Below are 27,786 nucleotides of genomic sequence, written 5' to 3'. Positions count from 1 at the left end.
GAGAAGCTTCAGCTAAATCAAATTTGTTTCTTACAATTCTGATCATAAATTAGAACTGTATTTACTAGATGACTGTATTTAACCTAAGAATCAGACTATACTTTAAGGACCATTGATACATATAATTTACCCTGAATAGGAGTTTTAGTTATCTTTACTATCTCTAAACATAGAAGTTAAAATCATAAGGAGTATGTTCTAATGTTTTATCTTTGCAAATGTGTGTGCCTTTCTTTTGTAGGCAAGGATCAATGCCCGGCTTCAGCAATATCGTGCCAAGGCAGAACTGGCTCGATCCACCAGACCCCAAGCATGGGTTCCAAGGGAAAAATTGCCCAGACCACTCACTAGTAGTGCTTCAGCCATTCGTAAACTGATGCGGAAAGCAGAACTAATGGGGATCAGTACAGATATATTTCCAGTGGACAATTCAGATACTAGTTCTAGTGTGGATGGAAGGAGAAAACATAAGCAACCAGCTCTCACAGCTGACTTTGTGAATTATTATTTTGGTCAGTATAGACAATGACACACGTACATTTTCACTGAGAAAAGTATACTAATGCAAGTTTTTTTATACTGTTCATTAAAAAAATTCATTAGCTATGTTACTATATCAAAATAAAGGCATGTTTATTTTTATGTGATATGTTTTTGTAAAAATCTAGGTTCATGTTGTTTTCTGTGTACTTAAAAGTTTTTAATTAATGCAGGTTTATGTGACCATCTCTATAGCTAGTTTCTTTCTTTGTGTATTGTTTATAACAGTTTTTACTTTGTACTGAAGTAAAATTGGATATTTAATTTAAATAGAGAGAAATATGCGCATGATTCAAATTCAGGAAAATATGGCTGAACAGAAGAATATTAAGGATAAATTAGAGAATGAGCAAGAAAAGCTTCATGTGGAATATAATAAGGTAAGGTGACTCCAAAACGCACAGCAGAGTATAGGAGATCTTATGATTTCTTTTCTGATTCTGTAGGAATTCTGTTTATGTCTCAGTTTGCGATTCTAGAACTTTGAGGCTCTTCTCTCCTTAGTACTTCTATTATCATCCCTCTCTCTTAGTACTTTCTGTGTGCCAGGCGTAATTCTGATCTTTCTATACCTCCAAACTCATTTGCTCCTCACCTTAATTTTATAGTGTAGATAATGATTATTGCTCACAATTTCAGGGAGGAAACTGAGTCCTGAAAAGTTTAGGTAATTTTCCCAGGCTCACATAGTAGTCAAATGCTAGAGTTGAAGTTTGAAACTCATGCATCTGATTTCATTCCTCATTCCTAACATTCACACAGTACCACTGAGAGCTTTACTAAGTTTGTAGAAAATTTTGAAACTTATTTTTAAATTATCGTTTTTAACTTGAGTTTATTATAGTATTTTGATATGAAAATACTTCCCAATTTAAATTTTCAGTGTACTTTTCCATTCTAATGAGGCGGGAAGTAAAAAAATATCAAAAAAAGCAAGGTGTGACTAGTGTCAAGTACTTAGTAACATAAGTAAATAAAACTAGTATTAACTTATTGTTAGAGATTAAAAAAAATGATAAGTAATTTAAAAAAAAATGATAGGAAGTAAGTTTCAGTAGTCAGCCACACTTTAGTGAAAAGATTTGATTAGACTCAGAAGACCTGGGGATTCTTGGTAGTTCTATGATGTTGGCCAATTCACAAAACCTTGTGATTCTTAGCTCTCTCATGGTGAAAATTATGGAAATAATTCTTACAAGAATTAATTAGCAGAGTATTATGAAATTATATAGCATACTACAATGAAATATATAAATGTGTGTCATAAGACAAAATGCTTACATTCTGTTGATGCTTGTAATTAATTGGATAGCCTTGTCTCTCAGAGGTTTTGTGACTTTAATATATTAAAAGTATATGGAACATCAATGTAGATATTGCATATTTATTGATAAATTATTTAAGTTTCCACATGAAGAGTTTTACTAATTTGACTTACTCACTTTGTAGCTATGTGAATCTTTAGAAGAACTACAAAACTTGAATGGAAAACTTCGAAGTGAAGGGCAAGGAATTTGGGCCTTACTAGGCAGAATCACAGGGCAGGTTAGTTTCTTTCCAATTGCTTTCTTCAATTCTTGTGCACTATGATTTTCAAAGACCAGGTTTCTGACATGACTGTCACTGAACTAACTGAAGAATTTTCTTTGATCAGAGCCTCATCCTCTTGGATAATGATTTCTGCCTGAAATACATCTAGAGCATTGGAAGCTGCCTACTGAAACCTGTAGCTTAATTTTATTGTTTCAATGCTATCTTGTTTGCAAAATTTTTGCATTTGCTCAAACTGATTGACCTGTCATTTATGATGAACTAAGATTTGTAGCATGAGTTCTACCACATTCTTTTTTCCTTTAGTTGTATCAGTTTTGGATTCTTTGCCATATTTTTTCTTTTCTGTTTTTGTGCTATATTCAGTTCTTTATTTGGGTGTAAAATGTAAATGTAAAAAGGAAACTGCAGTTTCATTTTCATGTTAATTTGCTTTTGAGTTGTATAAAGGATAGTTTTTGAAACTTTAATGTTTAAGTGTAGTTTTTCCCTTCCAACAGTAGCTGTTATTGTAGTTGTGGGAAAAAAGTTCTTTATCCTCAAATACTTTTAGCTTGTTAAAGGTCTTGGTTTTGAAAAGAAAAATAATACTAAGTGAAATTTTTGAAATGCCATTTTTACTACCATGTATATAATTAATAAATTAAGAATTTTTTCCCTTTTTTTTTTTTTTTTTTGGTGCCAGGGACTGAACCCAGGGGTGCTTAACCACTGAGCCACATCCCCAGCCCTTTTTCTTTTTCTTTTTTTATTTTTGTGTTTTGAGACTGGGTCTCACTGTGTTGCTTAGGGCCTCACTAAATTGCTGAGGCTGACTTTGAACTTGTAGTCCTTCTGCCTCAGCCTTCCAAACCACTGGAATTATAGGCATGTACCACCATGCCCAGCAATATATACATTTTTTGAGGATGATGGAGACCCACTACTTTCAATACAGATGTAGTTTTAGGACTGGGGATGAAGCTCAGTGGTAGAGTGAGTGCTTGCTTAGCATGTGGGAGTACTATTCAAACCCCAGTACTATCAAAATAAATAAATAAATAAAGTTTTATTTGTGGAGACTTTTCAAAAAAGTATATATTTTCACTATTTTTAGAGGTTTACAAAGAGTCAAATTGATCACACAATTTGCGTAGATGTATTATTTAATGAACTAATTTATTTGGGTTTTTATTGTTTCATGCTAGCTTTGAAAGTACTCTTTTTGTGAACAGAGTATACGTGACTTGTATTATCAAGAATAATTTATTTTTAAAGATAAGAATGAGGAATTGGCTCTGGAAGAACTAATCTTTGTTCCTGCTGATAGGTCGTTGATCGATTTTTGAAGATTATAGTGTGTTTTTATATTTGATATTAGAGAAGGTAATGTTGAGTTCAAGGCTTTAGTTTATTTGCCAAGTTAGCATTGTCTTTTGACTAGATTTGCAAGTTTGTCTCAAAAGAACCTCTTATTAAACATAAAATATTATGTTATAAAAGACATTTTCATTTAGTAAATGAGTTTTCACAGAGTTTGCAAATTTCCTCATGCAAATATACAGTACACAACAGAAAACAGAATTCATTTGTACTGTTTGCATGACACTTTTTTTTCCAGTTGGCTGAACAGATGTGGACCCACCGGGCCACTAAGAAATGACTTTGATAGATGGTTGCTGTCTGAGAAGCCAGCATTCTACAGATTAGTAGAAACCCAAAGAGAATCTCATCCGCCTTTGTTGAAGAGTTTGGTCCAATAAGATACTTTTTAAAATTAATCTGTGGTGCACCAGTGTTGCTGGGATGTTGAGGAAAATAATCAGCCTCAATATTCTTTTTTGTCAAGTGTATTGTTATTTTTTTAAACCTTTAGTACACTTATCCTCATATTTCACTTTTTCAAAATAAAGTGGCTTAATTTTCATAATGTTTTCATATACCACTGAAAATGTATCAAAGTATGTAATTATAGGTTTCTAATGGCAGTAATTGTTAGATAAAAACCCATTTTATTTCTTTTTGCCAATGTAATAGCTGGTAAAGCAGGTTTCCCCTCACAATCCTGGGACGTTTAGTTGGCTCTAGTGGCTTATAGAGGAAAATGTTGCTTTATATTTCATCTTTAAAACAATTTATACTGCATTTGTTCAAATCAATAGAAGTTGAATATACCGGCAATTTTGAGAGCACCCAAGGAGAGAAAACCAAGTAAAAAAGAAGGAGGCACACAAAAGACATCTACTCTTCCTACAGTACTTTATAGGCAAGTAATGAAATTATGATAGGATAATGTTTTGTATTTTTTTAACTAATATTTGTAAAAAAAATTACTTCAAATATTTGAGTGAATTATCTCCCTACAAGAATTTAAATTTAAATGCATATGAAGTTCATTTGATCAAAGATGATTTCTTGGTTCAGTGATTTTTGTTTTTCTTAGTAAGAAATGACTTTTTGTATCTTTTAAGTAATTGGGGATATATCTACATAAGCTCTATGTAAATGAGTTCTATTTTGGGAATTGGAAAGATGCTTAGAAAATGTGATTATTGTCTTAAATGATTAAAGCAATGCACTAAATAAATGGACATTTATATTTTATTTTACTTGAATGAATTGTGAAGTTTTGTGTTTTTAAATAGTGATAGATATCATGTAGTCTGAATCTACTGTCTTTGTAGGGAGTGGATAATGAAGGTAAATTTTAATTTTGAGGCTGGCTGTACTTTTTTCACTCTATGCTCGGTTGCAATAATTTTGTTTCCAGAAGTGTTTTTGTTCTTTACTTTCTGTGCTCAGTATTTTTAAAGTGTTCACCATTATAGTAATTTTACATAGTGAAGACTTCTGTTTCTAAATTGGGTATGAGCTAACTTTTTTTGGTGTAACATATTGATTACATTAAGTGAGAGCAGTTTAGAAAATGCTGTTGTTTATATGTGTGTGTGTACATACAGGTGCTCATATACATACACATAGATTACCTGTTTATGTGTATGTTGTGTACACACGTCTATATAAATACATAAATGGGCTTCTCAGAACTTCTTTCTTGGAAATAGCAATAGTAGCAACAGTATCAGTCTCCATATATATTTTCCATTAATTTTTGGAGACTTTCTCCACAGGTAGTAGCAAATAGTTTCCCTGAAATATGGAAAGAGCCCACTAATGTCTTAATGTACAACATAAAACTTAGCCCAAACATAGCTGATTCATTTGAAACCATCAGGCATGTCACCATACTTATGACTTTGTTTTAGAGTATATTTTCTATTATTATTATTTTTTATTCTGAGATGAGATACTGGTTGTTTTGGTTTTTCTTTTGACTTTTTTCCCTTGGTGTATTAAAAAAGAATCCAAATATCATGATTCTTATTAATTTTTTTTTTTTTTTTTTTTGCTTTCTCTATGAATGGATGATTCTTCTAGGTTCTTAACTTTTTCCTTTACTCTATACATTCCCAGTATAAATTCTAAAATATACACTGAATTTTCAGGTCATTCTGCTTGTGTTCTCAGAAGTAAATTCCTTTTCTACAAGAAAAATTAGATTCCTGAAAAACAAACAAACAAAACAATGAAGTCTAAAATATCAGTAACAACACTTGTGAAACTCTTCATATTTGCAGAGCATATTAGTTGGTATTTTTTAAAATTCAAAATCTGATTTGAAAAGAGACTTACTTACATATGTAGCTTATTTGTATAATGAAGGCTCTTTGAAAGGTTTACAGTTAATGGCTGAAAATAAATAAGAGTTTTGTTTGTGAAGTAATTTCTCTTGTTTTAGAGAAGTTTTTAAAAATTATCAAATTCTTTTGTTTCAAAATTTGTTTTTATAGAAAAATTAAACTAATATTAAGTAGTCTTTAAGTAATAGTTAAAATTAAGATGATGTTGAATAATGAGCTTATGTACCATTTTGAAAGACTTGACTCATTTAAGTTTATACTAGATCCAAGCTATTTTTTAACATTCTTGAAAGTATTTAGAACTAACGGTTAACTGTCATTGTAAAAAGATCTGTGATATTAAAAAAAAAGCTTCTCATAACAGAAAAAATATTGTTAATTAAGATGAAAATTTAAAGTTTAAAAAATGTTATAAATAGTTTCAATATGACAATTAGACTAATTCTTATTTACTGACTTTATTTAAAGTTGTGGAATTTGTAAGAAGAACCATGATCAACATCTTCTTTTATTATGTGATACTTGCAAACTCCATTACCATCTTGGATGTCTAGATCCTCCTCTTACAAGGATGCCAAGGAAGACTAAAAACAGTTACTGGTGAGTTAAGTGGAGGAGAGCTAGATGTTAAAGCTAGTTAACTTTTTGTTTCAGCTCTACAAGAGAGGAAATACTTTATCTGATGAATAATATAAAGAATTTCACATATTTTTAAATCAGTACTTTCATAAATAGTTATTATGGTATTACATGAGTAAAATTGTTGTAACAGTGTTTGAGAAATGAATTTTCAGATGATTTTGGCTATTTTGTTATCAGTAGTGGATTCCTATTTAAGGGATGAATTCTGTCTGGTGAGTTTATAATTTACTTTTGGTTTATTGTTAGAAGTTTCTCAAATGATTTATTTTTATTTTGAAATTGAATGAATTTATCAAAAATTTGCCTCCGTATACATGCTTTTGCTTGGAATTATCTTATTTCTGAATTAGTACCACCAATACTAATGTTATCATTTGTGCTAGTTAAATTAAGTTCACCCAGCCATTCTTTGGAGATATAGATACATTTCACGGATGTTTTTGAATTTTTTTTCATTTATCTTTCAACTACTGAATCACTACTGATGTTTGATAAAAACTTATGATATATAAAGAGTTTCATCCTTTCCTTAAGTCCAAGAGAGAGACTAATGTTCAAATTTTAAAAGATTGATTTATATAAAGGAGAATATAAGGAAAGACAAACTTTGTAATGAACATGAATGTTCTTTTTATACAAAATGTGTTTCTAGTTTTAGTAAAGACCCAGCCCCAGATCCTTAAATTGTTATCTGTTCAAAAGGTTTTGTGTTTTCCTCTAACACATTTAAGTGTGTTTCATATCTTCAGGCCGCTTGTGTTCATTTTATTAGGAAGCTGTAGCTGTCCTCTGGAGGTTAGTATCTGTGTTATTGTAGGAAAACTGTACAATGATTGCAACCACTCATATTTCCCCTCTCCATATTCTTTGATGCCAATGTTGGTAGTTTGAAATTGCCATGGTTGGGAGTATTCATATTCATATCATGGAAATTAGCAGATACTTTATATTAAAGCTTTTCCCCCAGAGAGTCCTTTGTTGGACATTTACTGGCATATTACTGACTGACTGTTGCTTTAGTCCCTATTTAGTTCTTGTTAATTCTTTTATTAGAGAAAGATTCCTGTTACTGTTCTCTTATTTGGTAACTGTGCCCTAGTGTTTGGCTTAAACTTCTGAAAATCCCATTGGTATACGTTTGTGAATGTTACCAGTTTCTATGTTTGCTTGCCTTATGTTCTTCATGCCTGTGGTAACACCCTTACGGCTAAATCCCCATTATGCTAACTTAAGCTAGAATTACTACAACGTGTGCTATCTTATCTCTCAGATCCCATATTCTGCTTGATTGACTGTTTCTTTTAAGGACTTGTCTCTGGTCTTTTTCTGTCAGTACCAGTTCTAATTTCTTGGAGATTCTAGCTGTAGATTTGAGTGCTTTCTGTTTATTCCTCCCATGGTAGTCAATGGACTTTGCTAGACTGATTTGAGACATGTGATAGGAAAGAAGAGGTAGATAGAGAAGAATTACTAGTGAAGGATAGGGAAGAGGAGTGTTTTAATGTTAGATAGGCTCAGACATTTCAGTGAAAGAGGTCTGTTGTAACTGTTCAGGGGGAAATGACCTAGGAGGATGATGGGTCCTAGGAAGACAGCAAATGACTTGTGACAGCTAATGAGGAAAAATATCAAAAACTGATTTGCTGCAGCTATATAGCACGGATGATCAGTGAATAAGTAAATGTTGTGATTGTTTTATTTTTCTCAAGTAATACTCAGCTGTTCAGGGGAAGAAGAGGGAAAAACCCAGGGATTTCTCAAGTTGGGCTGGGGATGGGCAAAACAGATGAATAATAATATTAGGGACCTGGTGACAATGATATAAGTTCTATTTTATTTGCATTTCTCCCTTGTATTAAAAATGTATTTATATTACTTTTAGTTTATGTTATTTTGCCTTTTGTTATTTAAAAATATGTATATATGTAATCTGCACACTGCCATAAATTCTTTTTTATTTTTATTTTTGTTTTTTAATTTAATTTTGTTTTTATTTAGATTCATTTTGTACATGAATGGGTACAACTTTCATTTCTCTGGTTGTACACAAATTAGAGTCACACTATGTAATTGTACATGTTCATAGGATAATGATGTTTATCTCATTCTATTATCTTACCTTCCCTACTGCCCCCTCCCCACCCCTTATTTTCTTCTACACAGTCCATCCTTCCTCCATTCTTGCTTCCTCCCATTATGTATCATCATCCACTTATCAGAGACATCATTCAGTCTTTGGTTTATTGGGATTGGCTTGTTTCACTTAGCATGATATTCTCCAACCCCATCCAGTTACCTGCAAATGCCATAATGTTATTCTTTTTTATGGCTGAGTAATATTTCATTGTGTGTGTATATATATATCACAGTTTGTTTATCCATTCAGCAATTGAAGGACATCTAAGTTGGTTCCATAATGTAGCTATTGTGAATTGAGCAGCTGTAAACACTGTTGTAGCTGTGTCACTGTAGTATGTTGATTTTAAGTCCTTTGGGTATGGGCCTAGGAGTGAGATACCTGGGTCTGCCATAAATTCTAAGACAAGCCTGGTAAAATATAAATAAATAGTAAGGGATTTATTTGAGTAGCTCAAATAGTTAGTGATTCTTTTAAATTGAGAGTACTAAGGTGGTATTTCTATCACCCATCTGATCAGAATTTACCTTACATTTTCTAATTATTTGAAGGATATTGTTTAAAAAGTGATATCCTTTTATTCTCTGGACATGTCTTTGTTTATTCTTTTAAGATTAAAAAAATGCAGACCCTTCTATGAAGAGTTTGCAATTTGTTTTAACCTTGTTTTTCTTGAAATTGTCCATTTATAATATTTTTTCTTCACTCTCTACTATCATTAACTCTTGATAGGAATTGCAGCGTTGTGATGGGGTACTTATTGCATATAAAATAACACACATAGACACACACACACCTTCAATTAATTTAAAGTTTTTTTTTTTTTTTCAGATTTAATAACTACACAAAAGACAAAATTTACACGTTGAGTTAAATTTTTCTTCTTGCTCTTCAGAGAAACACTCCTATCATTCCTCAGTAGGAGGGACTAGGGTGTGATTTGACCAAGGAGATATTTGGTCAAAGTCTTAAGAGTTTTATGTAGGCAGCTGTCTCCTCTAAAAAGAGGGGAGCAGATGTAAGAAAAAAATATGGTATGGAATCCTCAGTTCTTATTGAGGACTGAAAGAGGTAATTTGAGGAAAAGAAGGAGGTAAAGTTTGAATTATCTCTAGTATTTGGAAAATGGAGCATTGCTGAAAATTTTCCATTGAAAGATTCATAAAATCTTTTTTAATGTCATTTGACTTAGAAAAATAAAATTCTCTAAGTTAAATTAGTATACTTTCTTACCTTAAACTATTGTATAGTAAAATTACATTTAATTAAGTAATTAACATTCTGAACACAAGTTGCTCTGTGGTACTGGAGATGAAAGTGTAGCATATTGAAATCTTTTGGTATTTTAGCATAAAGGTGAAGGTTATTCTTTTGGATAAATCCCTCACATGATTTTTTTATTGTTTATACTTTAAAAATCCATTTTAGTTGATTGACTTTTTTTTTTAACCTAGGTTATCTTTAATATTTTGCCTGAATATTTAAAATTTTGACTTTAATAGAATGTATTAAGAAAAAATATAGAGGCCTAAAGTGAATTTAGCTGAATTCAAGGATAATAGCAGTATAGTGGATTATTGAAAGAAACCCAAGTGAAGACTTTTCCTCAAAATATCATCTGATTGTATCCCACAGTAATAGCTGTAACTTTTTTGTAGATTGTTATTTCTTGGTATCTGATGTCATAGCAGAGATACTTTTGTATCTTAAAGCATACATATATATACATATATATGTATCATATACATATGATATCATTGGCACTTGTCTTGAAATAGGAATAGATACATTAAGCATCAGCAGTTACAAAACTCTTGATTTTCCGAATTGATCAGTATTTTGTGGGTTCAGAGCACATTTTTATTATCTGGGTGCTCCAGGGCAAATTTCCTTGACATCTAAAGTGAATTATAATTTTTAGTAGGAATGTTTGATATGAACATAATTAAATAATGTCCTGATAATAGCCACAAAAAGAAAATGAAAAAGAAAAAAGAGAAAGAGAGAGAGAGAAAATATTTTACTTAAAAAAAGATCATTTAGACAAAAAGATGTTTGTTTTTATACCTCAGGGATTCATGTATTTTAAAAATGAATTGGAACTGTTTGAGCAACTTTGACTAAATTTCATTCAACTAATTGAAATGAACTCTCAGCATTAAGATTATATATTTTAAGACTATAAAAGCAAGCATTGGGTCCTTATTTGTAATATAATTTGGTATCTCTTTTAATCTTATCAGTTTAAATGGCTGTGGTATTTATTATTATTTATTAGTATGATCTACAATTCTGTGAAGTTTTCATTTGGACAAATACAGGAACAATTAGTGTATTTTAGTTATCTTTTTATTTTGGTGGTAATTTGCGAGTCTCAGTAGTAAAGAGCTTGGTTGCTCTAGCAATAGATATTAAGAATTTCCTCAGTAACGTAGTAAGATATATCTTCATTTTCTCATTAGTTTTTTTGTGTTAAAATTTTTGCTAGCCTACTACGCTTAAAAAATAAATATTTTTATTAATAAAAATAATTAATACCTTAGTATTGATTTGTATTTTAGCAATTAATGTTTTTGTGTTAAAAAAACAAATGAACTTTGAATTTTTCTATGTTGCCAGAGTTCAGAATTTAAAGCTATCACTTTTAAAACTAAGTATTAGTTTAAGTTGAGCATGGTGTTGCACACCTGGGATCCAGCAACTCTGATGACTGAGGCAGGAGGATCACAAGATCAAGGCCAGCCTCAGAAACCCAAGCGAGGCCCCCTAAGCAATTTATTTATTTTGAGACTTTGTCTAAAAAGAAAAAAAATAAACAGTAAAATAGGTATGAGGATATATAGTTCAGTGGTTAAGCCCACCTGGGTTCAATCACTGGTTCAAAAAAAAACAAGAAAAATTCCCCCACCTATTAGATTAATACTGACTTTACAGTATTAATGAGGGGGAGATATAAATTTTGATGGAGCATAAATTGAGAAATCTTTAAAAATATTGGATGAATTATAAGTTACATTAAGGATACTGCTATAAACACATGTAAATATATGATTTTATGTATTATAATCCTATTTATGAAGAGAGTACTGTTACAATTCACAATTTCATAAATTAGTTTTGATCATTCTTTTAAGTTTAAAGAAAATACATGAATAAAAATTTACTTTTAGTAATTGGTTTCAAATTTTTGTTTTTGTTTTAAGTTTTTGAAGTGGGATTTTATAATTGACAACATAAAGATTTTCAGCAGTCATTGACTAGGTTTCTGTGTTCAAATGTTGATCACTAGACACATGTGGCTTTTAGAATTAAATTGTAAATTTAAAATTCAGTTTCCTAGTGGCTACTATTCTGGAGTGTGCAGATGGATAATTCTACCATCATGGAAAGTTCTACTGGAAAGTCTAGGATAGATCTAAGTTTCAATCTCAATTATCTTCTTTTTTATTTTCTTTATTTTTACAGACTACATTTTAATTCATTAGTTTCAATCTCAATTATCTTCTTTTTTATTTTCTTTTTTTTATTTTTACAGACTACATTTTGATTCATTAGACACAAATGGGGTACAACTTTTCATTTCTGTGGTATTCACACACTGTGTGAATGTCTGTCTCAGTCCACTATCTCAGTTAGCTCCTAATGCTACATACATTGCAAATGCTTCATAAATGGTGCTTTACCAAATTCCTTTTATAGGTGAATTTATGTTTCTTCTTTTATAAGTAGCATAGACCACCAGTGAAAATTACCATTTATTTTTCTTCAACTTTTCTTAGAGTCTGTTTCTGTTGTTTTCTTTAACACAGCTTGTCATTTACTATAATTGAAAGCTATAACTGAGGCAAGAAGTAGAATCAGGGTCCAGGAAGAATTGTGATTTTCAAATGTCATAGTATATATCACTTAAGGAAAAGTTATGATTTCCCAAGGGAAATTACCATTTTTAACTAGTGTTGAATCTCTTATGTTGGTTCATTTAGACATATATAGCATTGTTGTGTGTTTTCTTATGAGACTTACAAGTATACATGTAATTAGTTATATATTTGAGTAATGCTAGTCATTCTGAGAATACATGTATCTCTATATGTTTAGCCTTATCACACTACCTTATGGATATATATTCTTCACATATATCTGGATTTTGTGTTTACAGAATATATAGCTAAAACTAGAAGATGATAAACATATTATTCTATTTATTTATTTATTTAATTTTATGTAGGCAGTGCTCAGAATGTGACCAGGCAGGGAGCAGTGACATGGAAGCAGACATGGCCATGGAAACTTTACCAGATGGGACCAAACGATCAAGGAGGCAGATTAAGGAACCAGTGAAATTTGTTCCACAGGATGTGCCACCAGAACCCAAGAAAATTCCAATAAGAAATACGGTAATTTATTACTTATTTATCATAACATAACATTCTGAGGTTGAAAGTTAAGAGGGAGAAAAAAACCAAAGTGTAAATATATACTCGGGGGTCAAAGAAAGAATATCACTATTGGTTATTTTTAAGAATTTGTTCTTCTGTATCATGAAATATACCATATTTGCCTGAGAGTTTGTAGTTAATGTGTTCAGTTGAAATTATAATAATAAGGAATTATATCTACCACTCAGCTTAAAAGAGAACATTATCAACACCTTGAAAGTCCCCTGTAAAATCCTTTGGCAATCTCATCCCCGTCTATCTAGTCCAGAGATCACCTCTCTTCATATTCTCATTCTGTAATCTTTTTCTTTATAATTACATTTCAAACCTATTTACTCATAATAATATACAGTTTAGTCTTGCAGGTTTTTAATTTTAGATGACGAGTCAAACTTCTTTCTTCTATAACTTGATATTTTTTCCAACATGTTGATTTAATTTATACATATCCACTCATACAGTTGTAGTTTATTTCACTAATGTGTAGTTTTGCATTGAAAGAATAGACTATTACTGAGTTTTTTACTTTGTCCTGTTTTCATGTTTTTCCATTAATAATGATTTGCTATAAATATTTTTGTTAATGTTTCTTGCAGCATGGTAACAAGAAGATAGGGTGTGTACTGAAGTGTATATTTGCTAAGTTATAGACTATCTTGGGTTTAACATATGTAGCTTTTACAATGTTGAGGTATGTTCCTTCTAGTTTTTCTAGTGTTTGAACATGAATGGATGCTGTATTTTGTCAACGGCTTTTTCTGTATCTCTTGAGATAATCATGTGATTCTTGTCTTTAAGTCTATTGAAGTGATAAATTATGTTTATTGATTTGTTTGTTGAATCAGTTTTGCATGAGAGACATTTTTTCGCTTTCAAAAATCTATCTTTCCTTGAGGGAAATATAAAAATATTTTTAGGGTTTGTTGTCATTGTTTTATTACCTATTTCATTTTAGAGTACCTTTAATTTTTCTCCTCTAAATTAATATTAAAATTAAGAGTTTTCATAAAAGTTCTTTAAAAAATGCCTAATAATCTCTAGATTGTTATCACTTAAAAGATCTTACCTAAAAGAAGTCACTTATTTTATTTACCTTTTTTTATGAATTCAAGTGAAATTGATGATGCAAATCGCTCTTAGATAATTACTCTCTCTTAGATAATTGAAATAGTTTATTTTCAATGTTCTAAAAAGAGCAACTTGTACTGGCTTTGGCAGCACATATACTAAAATTGCAAGGATACAAAGAACACTAGCCTGACCCTGTGCAAGGACAACATGCAAATTTGTTAAGAGTTACCTTTTTTTTTTTTTTTTTTTTATTTTGGTGTGGCAGAGATCACCTATCTTGATTATTCAATAAATAAACATAATAAATAGAGCAACTTCAAATAGTCTTGTTTGTAATCCCCACTAGTTTAAAACATTTTTTATGCTTTGAAAATATATCTTATTTATGAAGGAACTAGAGAGGATTTTCCTTTTCAAAAAGACCTGCTAGTTTCTATTTGTAAAATATTTTTGGTAACTGATGCTAGTATTTACAGCTATTAGAAAGGCTCTTAATACTTCCTGTCTTTGTCTGCTAAATTTATCCTTCTACAAAACATTTTTCCAGCTTTTTATTATTAAAGAAATGCTTCTGATCGGTATTACCATCTTTAACTTTAGAGTTATATATATATTTTTATATATATAGTTACATATAGTTATATAAAGAGTTTTATATCTATATAGATAGAAATTATGCATGTAATAGTGTTATTTATGTTCCAATAGCTCTGTATTACTTAAGATTAAAGAGGACCTTTTAGTAATTTAAAGGATCCTTCTGGATTTTTTTCCCCCTTTACCTGTTTGGTTTGCCCCTTTACCTGTTTGGTTTGTCTCTGAATTATTTGGAAATTCTTAAGTTGTCTAATTTAATCATAATGCTTTCATATTATTCATTGTCTCTAGTTTCCTTGTTTAAACATTTTTAGACCTTGTAGATACTGGTAAATGTTACACCAAAGAAAGGATGCCAGTGCCAGTTACTTTTAGTATATGCAATATGATTTTTTTCTTATTTGTGGGAATTCAAATGTATATTGAGTCTCCAAAAAAATCTTCACTGTTTAGAAACATAATCACTTTTGTTTACTTCTTTTCCTTGTTTAATCAAAGGGGATTTTATTTCAAGTCATTTTTTATTGCAGCATTGAGTACTGTGTGGTGCACCACATTTGGAAGTGGTACTCTAGAGGCCTTCGATTACTTGCAGTAGGATTTTTTGGAGTGTTTGTGGAAATCTAGACTTTTACCCATTGTAGAACTAATGAATTAGAATTCATGGGGTTAGGCTAAAGCAAATTTCTTAGGTGTTATAATTATGTAGAATAAAGTAAATAATTAGATAACATTTATGATTATTACATTTTTTTCTTTCTCTCAAGTCTATTCTTCCTTTCCCCCAGCAGTTCATTGAGAACGTCTTTGATTGGTGTATTTATCTGGTTAGGTAGCATACCAAGTTGATCAAGGAACATGAGAATGAGAGAGAGAAGATAATTATCAGTCATCTGGTTCTTGATCTTACCATTTCAGCTGAGTTCCTATTGTTACCTTAATTATTTTTATCATTTTTGTTTCAGTCATATTAACCTTGTTACATTTATAGGTGCTATTAATTAAAACTGAGGTGCTCCAGTTTCTTTTTTTTTAGCACAGTATTAATTATGTGAACCTGGGCCTATAATCACTTACTAAATTGTATAGTGAAGTATATATGCTATAAATAACTAATTTATCTTTTCCTTTGCTATATTTTTATTGGTTGTTTTTAGTATTCTTCTACTTATACTTTTTATTTTAGTACATATCCTTCAACTTATTATTATTGATTTTAGTGCAGTTTGGGATATTCTATTTTTAAATATAGTTCTGTTTTTATAATTTTTTCATTTTTCTCTATTATTGAACAAAGTATGGTTTATTTTCACATTCATTTTTTCTCTCAAAATTTTACAGAAAAATTTACCTTCATGACATACTTAGGATAATTATAACATATCCTAAGCTTCAGTCTTCTATTTCAAAATAATACATCTCTCATTAGATTTTAAAGGAGTATTTGTTCTGTAACTTTGTGTTAATTTCCATCAAATTTGTTATGCTTCTTTAAAATAATTCCACAACTTAGAGAAATAGCTTATAGGGCATTTCACCTACTTAAAATGATCTTTCTCATAGTTTAGAAACCCATTTTTTTGTGGGATGTATGAATTTAATATTTTCTTAAAATAGTATTTTTAAAAATTCAGTCTGTTTTAATCAGCTTTTCTCCCACTGTGACTAAATAAGCCTACAAGCACAAATGTAGAGGAGGAAAGGTTTATATATTGGGGCTCGCAGTTTCAGAGGTCTTAATCCCTAGACAGCAGGCTCTATGCCTTGGGGCTCAAGGTGAGGCAGAACATCATGGCAGAAGAGTGTAGCAGAGGAAAGCAGCTCCCATTATATTAGGAAGCAGAGAGGTCTCCATTTGCCAAATACAAGTCTATACCCCATAGCCATGCCCCCAGTTTCCCACATCCTCCAGCTACACCCTACCACTTTAATCACCACTTAGTTAATCCCTACCAGGGGATTAATTCACTGATTGGGTTAAGACTCTCACAACTTGATCATTTCTCCTCTGAACCTTCTTGCATTGTCTCTCACATGAGCTTTTGGGGGACACCTCACATCCAAAACATAACACAGTCTTTGCATCTTTATAGCACTTTAATCTCATTATTGAAAAGCTTACATTTGTGGAGTTGCCCAGAAATCATCAAAAATATAAAATGATTAGGGTGCTTTATATCGAAGTCCCATTAAACAATTTTTTTTGTAGTTATAATATGGACAGAATGCCTTCGTTTTATTTATTTTTATGTGGTACTGAGGATCCGACCTAGTGCCTCACACATGATAGGCAAGCACTCTGCCACTGAGCTACAGCCTCAGCCCTGAAGTCTCATTTTTATTGAGTAGTTTTCTTTATCCCCTGTTACTACCTTCTCACTTTTTGTATTTTTTGTCTTTATACTTAAAAATAACATGGAGTTAGTTGCAAAGAAGTGAAAGGGCAAAGGAAAAAATTCACATGCTAAAATATTTGCATTAGGTTCTGGTATGTTCCTACTACTACTAAATCCAGCAATTTTATTTTGTATCTCTTGCTATTGCTTGGGTTTTGACTTCATTTCCAGAGGTAGTTAATTCAGAAAAGAATGGGGCAGGATGGGAAGGGAATTAGTTTACTTTTACGTAAAATGGTTTAATGATAGTAATTAGCACCTAAAATTAATTGAGGGCTCATTATATGCCAGTGTACCAAAATTTTGCAGGTTGCTTCCCTTCTTTAGGTGGATTTAATTATTATAGCTTCTATTTTACATGTAAAGAAACTGAGGCTCAGAAAACTTGAGTAACTTACTTGTGATCTTCCAGAGAGTAAATAGCACAAAAGGAATCAAACCCAGATAGCCTGAATTAACTCTTATCTTTTTTGAAATCTGTAGGTGAACATTTGTGGAGGCATGAATGGAGTTTTGTCAAATGTTTGATTACTGAGTAGCATACTTAATAACTATGGTCTTTCTCTTAATGATACTCTAATCTGATACCAGAATATTCCTGTTTCTTTCCTTAACATGGTGTCATTGGTGGCAAGCCTGGCATAACTGAGTTCATTCTCATTTAATATTAGATTCAGCATAACTTTTCTTTTTACTTTGAATTGTTATTAATATTCCTTGTCAAGTTCATGCAAGAGCATTGACATCACTGTCAATGCTCTTGAAGTAGTGTTAAAGTTAATAAAATCTTTGAAGGTTATTCTACCTTGAGGAAGTTGGTAGTAAAAAAGAAAAGAAAAAAATAAGGAGCAATATATCAACAAGCTCGTTGTTGGAATGTGTATATAAGAACTACTAGTATATATTTGTTTTGATATTCTTATAGTTTGCTTCTTTACCTTCAAATTGTGAATACTATGAAACCTGCTGTGGGGAAATTATATAATTTTGAATTGAGAGTGAAAATGGAGTAGTGGGTAGTAGTTTTCTTACCCATTTTTTCTTTTTCTTATCTAGTCACTCCAAATCCACCCAAGCTTTTGCCTGATTGCATTTCAGCTTTTTTGATTAAGCCGCAAGGATCCTTAGATCTGTTCAGTTGATTTGATCAGTGTTAAGGGAGAGGCCCATAGACTCTGTTTTCATACTGTAATGCCTGCTTTGTGTCAAACAAAGTTGGTGTTAGAAGAACAGCATCTACTTTTTCCTGCTGACAGGCAGTTTTCCATTTATCATGTCCAGAGAGTTCAACAGGGAATAGAATACTTCAGCAAGGCACCCTATTCTTGTATTGTTTGGATACTGAGAAAACTCATTTTTCATTTCATTCTACTCTGGTTTCCTTAATAAAGATTAATAGGAATCTGGAAGAGTGGAGCATATTTTGAGACAGTAGTTTCAATAAGATATAGATGGTTTTCAAGGTGAGCAGGCCCGGTATTACTTTTTATTCTACATTTTTTCTATCCAAAGGTGATAAAAAGATTAGCCAGAAAAGTTAGTTGAAAAAAATTATAGTACTGAAGATTTAGTATTAAAAATAATGATTTAAAAGAATTATTGCAAGTGAAAGAATGAAAACGTATTTTCAGAGAGTACCCTTTCAGTGCAAACATATATGCTGTCTCTGCTTCTTATTTTTACATTACCTCATTTTTAATTGTTAGGGTACCCTCAGTTTTTTATTGTCATTTGTCATTCTGAGCAATTGAATTATTTTTGATTTTTTAAAATTAAAGTAATACATGAATACTTTTTTGTTGTAAGAAATTTAAGAATATAAAGACAAAAGTCTCTTAATTTTCCTTCCTCAATTCATGTGCTTCTTTTATGAGTATACATATCTTGAACTTTGAAGAAGTTACATTTCTTTTGACCTATCTGTCAAAAGTAAAGGCAAGAAAACATTATTAGTGAGACATATGGAATAGTAATAAAGAAATAATGATAATGTTGATAAGTAAAAGAGAAGGAATCTGGTTTTAGAAAATTCTTTTTAAACTGTTTCTTGCTCCAGAGACTTGATTTTCTAGCAGCTTAGATTGGTTCTGAAAATACCACATCTCTAGTTATATCATTGTCTCCGTAACTGCTATTCTCTTTTATTACTGGATACAAATAAGAGGACTAGGATTGCAAAGTTTATTTTTAATAAGCTTTATCTGGTATTTACTGTTTACATTCTATTAATTGTCACAACTACCCTGTAAAGTTGACACTAATATTCTTGCCATTTTACAGATGAGAAACTGAGTCAAAACGTTTGAGTAATTTGTCTTAGACATACAGCATCTAAGTGGCAGAACTGGGGTTCACACTTGGTTAGCCTCAGACCATTCTTTCACTTCATTGTGTTAATATTCTAGGCAAGATTACTACTAATTGTTCCAGGTTCTTCTCCATTGGCCACAATCACAGATACTACATACTTGCAGTGGCTTAATATACTGCTGATGATTTGATCAGGAAAATTGGTAATTCTGTGGGGAATGAAGGGCTTATACAGTGGTGGGCATGTGGGGAATGTTGGTGTCAGGAAAACTATGTGTAGGTCAGAGAAGTTTTGCTGAACATCAGAGAACTTGTCAGTGAAATATCTCACCCTGAAACACCAAGTAAGTGTTGAGAGATAGCATTAGGACAGAGAATTTGATGGTGACGATTTCAGCCTGAAGAACAGTGTTGAGTAGCTGAAAAAATAGGAACTCATGGGGAAGTCTGTAGAGGGACTGGGACTATAAGTGGGAATTGATGGAAAGATCTCTAAAGCCACAGTATCTAGAAAGCAATATGTCCTCCTGAGACAAATGGCCTTCACTTTACTTACCCATTTCAAATATAAGGTCATTAACATGAGAGAAGGGAATTATAGGAAATGTGGTTTCCAGCCTTAGATAAGAGAGGTGGTTATAGTAGTGATGGTAGAGGTGTATTGCCAAACGACTACAGATAATCTAGCAGAGTAACCAAATACATAATCAAGTGCTTGTTTGGCCCATGGTAGGTCCTTGTAAAGTAAGACTTTCAGACTCCTCTGTCCTTCCCCTTTCTCTCTCTCTCTCTCTCTTTTTTAAATTCATTTTTATTGTAAAGAAATGGAATACATCTTGTTTCTCTGTACATGAAGTAGAGGCATACCATTTGTGTAATCATACTTTTAGCTAGGGTAATAGTTTTCTCTTTGAGGATTAGGATATTGCCTTTTTTATTCCGGTTTTCCATCCTTGAGTATTGGTCAAAACATGCAATAATAATAATAATAATAATAATAATAATAATAATAATAATTACATGGTTAAATGAATCACTGGTAGCAAAAATCCAGGCAGCGACTGGAAGAGTTATAAAATGCCAAGAGGATAGATCAAAGAAGGTAGACCTGGAGTTTTTACTGGCTCAGCAGTATTTAAAACTGAGAGGTTTAATTCCTTCTTGGCTTGCTGGATATCTCACTGAGTCCTCACAATGTTTGCCATTTAAAGAGAATGAGTCAGGTTCCCTCCTTTCTTTTATGTTTGTCTGTTTTAAAAATTAGTGGAAAGAAAGTAATATGAGTGAAGGAAAACATATTAATATTAAGGGTCTCCTGCCAGATGGTATGTTGTTAGCCCATTTCGACCCAGTCATTTTCTTCCTCTTTTCCTCTTATTTATAGAAGCTAGGGAATTTCTTTGTAGAACATAGGGATTTTCTTATTAGACACTTTGGCAAGGAAAACTCCCTTTATTTTGATTGCATTAAGCATTTTTTCCCTTTAGAATGCTGATTTAAACTTTCTATTGTCAATGTCTGTTTCAAAGGTCAATTTAAAAAAATTTTTTGTGAATATTTTTATTATTAAAATTGACATAATAGCGACTGCATTTGTGGCTCAGTAGTAGAGAACTTGCCTAGCATATATGAGGCACTGGGTTCAGTCCTCAGCACCACACAAAAATAAATAAATAAAGGTATTGTGTCCATCTACAAATTAAAAATATTTTTTTAAAAACCAACATAGTAATATATACATTAAGGGTTGGTGTGAGATTAAGTAAATGAATCAAACCACAGTAAATGATGTTTTCTTTCTTTCTCTTTGTTAGTGTGGCTAAGGGTTTATCTATTTTATTTTACTTTTTCAAAGAACCAACTTTTATTTTGCCAATTTTTTGAATTGTTTCTTTTGTTTCAATTTCATTGATTTCAGCTCTCATTTTAATTGTTTCCTGTCTTTTGTTACTTTTGGTGGTGTTCTGTTCTTCTTTTTCTAGGACTTTGAAATGCAGTGTTAGGTCATTTAATTGTTGACTTTTTATTCTTTTCTTAAATGTGCTCCATGCAATGAATTTTCCTCATAATACTGCTTTCATAGCATCCCAGAGATTTTGATACATTGTATTGTTCTCATTTGCTTCAAAGGTCAACTTTAATGTAATTTATTTACTTGTTAATTGTTGAGCCTATGCTTCGGATTTCTACATCCAGTTTATATGATAATATCATCCTACAAAATAACAACTTTCAGATATACAATTGTATATTCTGGAAAAAAATTGAAAATTTACTAGTAATTTTACATACTGATAGCCAGTTAATAATAATTGGGGATAATTTTTTCATATATTTGTTCATTTATTATAGGAATGAAAATGTTTAACTTTGGGACTGTAATCTGATTTATCATAATATATATAGCTTCTTTTCTATTGGGGGAATTGCTTTTCTTCTACATAAAAGCCTGTTTATAGGACAGTGAGGTCTTGTATATATCTTGCTTACTGTTAAATGTAAAATGACCATATTTTATATATAGTGCTTTCCTCTATTTATTGGGTTAATAGATCTTTTTCTTGAATTTAGTAATATTATATGGTTCTGTAAGACCCCCCAAAAAGGAGACCCTAACTCTGTCCCACGGATCCACGGCAACCCCAATCAACAGCAGGAGGCGTCACTTGATGCAAACCCCAAGAGGCTTTTATTCCAGTGCGCTGGGACCCAACTCGTGACTCACACAGGAGTCGAGGAGTCGAGTCCCTAGCAGAAAATCTTACAAGTTTATAAAGACAGAAACCACACATCGGGAGGGGTCGCACACGGAAGGGAAAAGGGAAACAAAGTCTCCGGGAAATTCCAAAGGGGGTCTGGGTTTGCTGATAACATACAACATGTTTCACAATGTTTTACAACAGGGTGTAGATTCTGGTCAGTAGTTTCTGGTAATCTTACTGTCTGAGCACTATCTGGCTGTCTGGCTCAATTTACTCTTTTTACTTTCTGTTTGGGGCTCTTTCCTGGAACAGCTTTAAGGGCTTTGTTCCCATCACTGGGAGGGAGACCTTAGGGAGTTGAGATAAAACAGACAGCTTAAAAAAATGTCCATTCTTTCAGTTCTAATCTTTCAACTGTGAATTTTTATTATAATACTTCTTTCTACTAGTTTCAAGTAATACTTCTTTTGACATTTTCAGGATCATTACTTTGGCATTGAACCAAAACAACATTGTAATCCATTGACCTTGGGATTACTGTTTCATTGATCTGTACTGCATTCACTATCTATAGATAACATTAGAGTCCATTTTATCATTCCATGATACTCTACTTCTAGCATCTCATTGTTTTATTTTTCTTAACTTTGAAGTTATCAGTAATTATGCAGTTATTTCACCTACTTTGATTTTTTTAATGTTCGGCTTTATCTCACAACACTTAAAGGGTATATTATGACTTTTGATGCATGTAACACCATTCTCAGCCTTAGTGATTTGATCTTTAACCTATTCTGTCCTCTTGGGTAAACCTGTGGGGTCCAGTAGTGGGTAGAGAATACTTTAAAATGAACTTTTGTTTATTATATATGAATACGAGTTTCCATTTTCTTCACAATTTTCAAAACTGGGGAAAATTTTTCTTTTGCATGAGTGGTTTTGACCATATTTATTCCTGAGGTGAATGGTTCTCCATGTCCAAGAATAAAAATTGATTGTCTGGGAATCCAGGTCTTTTAGTATTCTCTGATCTTTGCTTTGACCCCTTGTCCTACTTGTGAATCTTCATCAGGTTTATATTTTTTTATGCATATCTACTGAACAACTAATAATGTAAGGCACTGGGCTAGATGATGTATAGGACATTAAAATGAAAATGGGCTGTATGCCCTCAAGGTAAAGTTGACTCAAATAAATGTCATGTAAATTAGAAATACAGTTGTCCATTTGGGAGGTATTGTTAAATATATTGTTAAATTGCCCCAGCAGGTAACATGATTGTTATGAAGTGGAATAGAATGACAAAAGATTGAAGTGAGTCACTAAGACTTACAACTTGACTTTTCCTCAGGAAATTTTCTGCTGGATGAGAAAGTATTAATTTGCATCTCAAAACCTGGGTATTGATCAATTGAAATTTTTAAAATAACGGCAAACTGGATACTAGTAAAAGCATTGGTGCTTCATATAAAATTGCTTGTAAAGTTTTTGAACCTCATTTAGGTATCATGATATTTTTAGCTGTTTTACTTATACCTGTGTGTTTTTATGCTATGCATCTTACATGTTAATTGTAAACAAATGGGATATATCTTGTTTCTCTGTATGTGGAGTGGAGGCATACCATTTGTGTAATCATACATTTACGTACGGTAATAGTTTTTGATTCATTCTGTTACTTTTTTTCCTTCCCCCCACCCCTCCCACCCCTCTTTTCTTTCTGTACAATCCCTCCATCCTCCGTTCTTGCCCCCCTCCCACCCCCCATTGTGTCATCATCCGCTTATCAACGAGATCATTCATCCTTTGGTTTTTTGAAATTTGCTTATCTCACTTAGCATGATATTCTCCAATTTCATCCATTTGCCTGCAAATGCCATAATTTTATTATTCTTTATGGCTGAGTAATATTCCATTGTGGGTGTGTATATATATACACACCCACCATATATATATATATAGATATATATACACACCCACCACAGTTTCTTTATCCATTCATCAATTGAAGGGCATCTAGGTTGGTTCCACAATCTGGCTATTGTGAATTGGGCAGCTATGAACATTGATGTGGCTGACAACAGCCTTTTTACATTATTAACTTGACAACCATTTAAAGAAGTTAATTGGGTGAAATTATAATAATAATTAGTTTTTTTGTAATAAATCTTTTGAATTTTATTTTTTCTGAAATTTTTTTATTTTATATTTTTATTTTTACTTTTTACAGGCTGCATTTTGATTCATTGTACACAAATGGGGTACATCATTTCATGTCTGTGGTTGTGCACGATGTAGATTCATACTATTCATGTAATCATACATGTACATAGGGTAATGATGTCTGTTTTATTCCACCATTTTTCATACCCCACCTTCCTCTACGTAATCTAAAGTTCCTCAGTTTTTCTCTCACCCCACAACCTCCCACCCCATTATATATCCTTATCCACTTATCAGGAAAACATTAGGCCTTTGGGTTTTTGGTAGTGGCTTACTTCACTTAGCATGATATTCTCTAGTTCCATCCATTTATCTGCAAATGCCATAGTATATTCAACATCTGTAGTAATTAGAGAAATGCAAATTAAAACAACTCTTAAGATTTCATCTTACTTCAATTAGAATGGCTATTATCAAGAACACAAACAATAATAGATGTTGGCGTGGATGTGGGAAAAGAGGCACACTTTTACATTGCTGGTGGAGTTGCAAATTGGTGCAGCCACTCTGGAAAGCAGTGTGGAGAGTCCTCCGAAAACTTGGAATGGATCCATCTTTTGATCCAGTTATCCCATTCCTCGGTTTATACCCAAAGGACTTAAAATCAACATACTGCGGTGACATAGCTACATCAATGTTTCTAGCAGCTCAATTCACAATAGCTAGATTGTGGAACCAACCTAGATGCCCTTCGACAGATGAATGGATAAAGAAACTGTGGTATATATACACAATGAAATATTCAGCCATAAAGAATAATATTAATGTAGTTTTAACACAGGCTCATTTATTAATTAAAGTTATTCATGAGTTTAGCATACCTTCAGCAAAATTTTATTTAATATTTAATTTTTTAAGATAAGTAAGTGAATTTTTTTAGGATCTTTTAATTATTTCTGTGCTAAAGAAACTTTATTCATTAGTGTAATTGACTTTTGCATATAGGCTGATTAAAGGGTGTTTTTAAAACTTAAATTATTTTCTTGTGGTTATACACTTAGAAATATTTGGTGACTGTGGATGTAGCTCAGTGGTGAAGAGATTGCCAAGTATGCTTGAGGACCTGGGTTTCAATTCCCAGCACTGGAAAAAAAAAATTGTATGTGTATGACTTTTAATTATACCTTAAAATGAACATTTACAATGTAATATTATTTTCATAAAATAATTTTTTGTAACATTATTCCCTTTCAAGGACAAATTGTACAAAATCAAGTTCTTGAGCATTTTGGGTGGCATCACAAACTGGTAAGCAGCATAGTATACTGGAAATACCTGGAGTGGATTTGAATTTTAGTCCACAATCTGCCAGTAACCTTTTATGTGGCCTTTGATAAGTATGCTTAATTTACCTTGTATGTTAGCTTTCTGTCACTCTGACACATTGATTAAGATAATCAACTTAAAGAAGGAAAGAGTAATTTTTGCTCAGTTTTAAAGGTTTCAGTTCATGATTGGCTGGCTGTGTTCTTTTCAGGCCTATGAGAAGGCAAATTATAATGGCAGGGAGTGTGTGGTAGAGCTGAACTATTCACCTTATAGTGGCTGGGAAGCAAAAAGAGAGAGAAAGGGTCCATGATACTAATATCACCTTCAAGGGCACATCCCCAACAACCTAACCTCTTTCCTCTAGGTTCTACCTCCTGAATGTTACCAACAGTCAGTAGCACTACAGGCTGATGACCACACCTTGGACACATGACCTTGGGGGACTTTTAATATCCAAACAACAACACTTTGTTTGCATATAGTATCCTCATGTATAAAATTAATTAGATGATCTCTAGTCCTTTCTAGAACTATTGTTCTAAATTTCACTGTTTTATTTATTTTGCCCCTAAGTTAGAAGGTTAACATATGTACATTAAAATTCAGAGACAGGGGGCTGGGCATGTGGCTCAGTTGGTAGAGTGCCTGCCTCACAAGCACAAGGCTTGTGAGGCAGGGTTCAATCTCCAGCACCGCAAAAAAAAAAAAAAAAAAAAAAAAAATCAGAGACAGGGAGATAATTAAACTATATAATTAGGCTTTCAGGGTTTTATTTTTATTTTATTTTTAAAGACCACATTTGTTGGTAATCTTTACTTTTTCCCTTTCTGTCATTTACCCCTATTAAAATCATTGTTCTTATTTCTAAAAAATTACCTGCATGATATACTTTTCAACAAATGGATTACTAGTTGTGTATTGCAGTTTGACTTGTTTCCAAATTGTTATTTTCTTTTGAAAAATTCCCTTTGTGCCTTTTATAAAGTGCATTTAATTGTTTTATGTAGTGAATTTGATATTGACTTCTTAATGATAGTAGCTGTCCAAAGATAAACACGGTTTATGAATAGTAGAAATATTAGAATAATAGAAATATGTTTTCTTACCTCATGAACATTAGCAGCATACTTTCACCCTATCATTGTTTGAAGAACAATTGTAGTAAGTTCAGGTACAAGGATATTAAAGGAGAGAATACAGATAAACTAAATTTTGAGACTTTTTATTCATAAAATTTCCAGCTATTTTATTAAACATCTAATTTAGGGAGCACATTTTCTTTTTTTTTAATATTTATTCACTATGATTATATATAGTGACAGGATTTGTTGTTACATACACATGAACATATAACAACATAACATGATCAGTATCCTTCCCCAGTATTTCTCCTTTCCCTTCCCTCCTTTTTCTCCCTGGTTCCTTTATTCTACTGGTTGCCCTTCCATTTTCATGAAATCCCCATTGCCCTTTCTTTTCCTTTTCCCTCTCTAGCTCTCACATATGAAATACACAACCCTCTTTACTTCTGAGTTTGACATTTTTCTCTTAACATGATGTTCTCAAGTTCTATCCATTTTCCTGAAAATGGCACAGTTTCATTCTTCTTTATGGGTGAATAAAATTCCATTGTGTATATATCCACATTTTCTGTATTTATGCATTAATTGATAGACGCCTAGGCTTTGTTTTCATAATGAGGATATTGTGAATTGTGCTGCTTTAAACATAGGTGTACGTATATAGCTATAGTATGCTGACTTTAATTCTTTAGAATAAATACTGAGTAGTGGTATGGCAGGTTCATATGATGGTTCCATTTCTTGTCTTTTGAGGAACCACAATACTGATTTGCATAGTGGTGTAAGGCCCCCAAAAAGGAAACCCCAACTCTGTCCCATGGATCGACGACAACCCCAATCAACCGCAGGAGGCGTCACTTGATGCAAACCGCAAGAGGCTTTTCTTCCAGCGCGCTGGGACCCAACTCGTGACTCACACAGGAGTCGAGGAGTCGAGTCCCTAGCAGAAAATCTTGTAGGTTTATAAAGGCAGAGACCACACATTGGGAGGGGTCGCACATGAAAGGAAAAAGGGGAACAAAGCTGCCGGGAAATTTCAAAGGGGGTCTGGGTTTGCTGATAACATACAACATGTTTCACAATGTTTTAAAACAGGGCGTAGATTCTGGTGTCTTAACTGCCTGAATACTATCTTGCTCCAGTTACT

At 32.2% G+C, this 27,786-nt stretch overlaps 1 protein-coding gene across 4 annotated transcripts in view; it reads left to right on the top strand.

Moving 5' to 3' along the window:
- Positions 1–27,786, top strand: part of PHF14 (PHD finger protein 14) — a 198,157-nt gene that overhangs the window by 59,445 nt on the left and 110,926 nt on the right. For all 4 annotated transcript variants that reach the window (XM_079152054.1, XM_079152051.1, XM_079152052.1 and 1 more), the window contains 6 exons: positions 242–512; positions 814–920; positions 1,990–2,085; positions 4,233–4,336; positions 6,240–6,371; positions 12,779–12,947. In XM_079152054.1, the coding sequence (XP_079008180.1) occupies positions 242–512; positions 814–920; positions 1,990–2,085; positions 4,233–4,336; positions 6,240–6,371; positions 12,779–12,947 (879 nt within the window). The remainder of the gene's footprint in view (positions 1–241; positions 513–813; positions 921–1,989; positions 2,086–4,232; positions 4,337–6,239; positions 6,372–12,778; positions 12,948–27,786) is intronic.

This window comes from Sciurus vulgaris, assembly GCF_902686455.1.
Source record: "Sciurus vulgaris genome assembly, chromosome: 8".
NCBI classification, from domain to species: Eukaryota; Metazoa; Chordata; class Mammalia; order Rodentia; family Sciuridae; genus Sciurus; species Sciurus vulgaris.
Note: the sequence above shows the minus strand (reverse complement) of the source record. Positions and strands in the feature narration are given on the sequence as shown.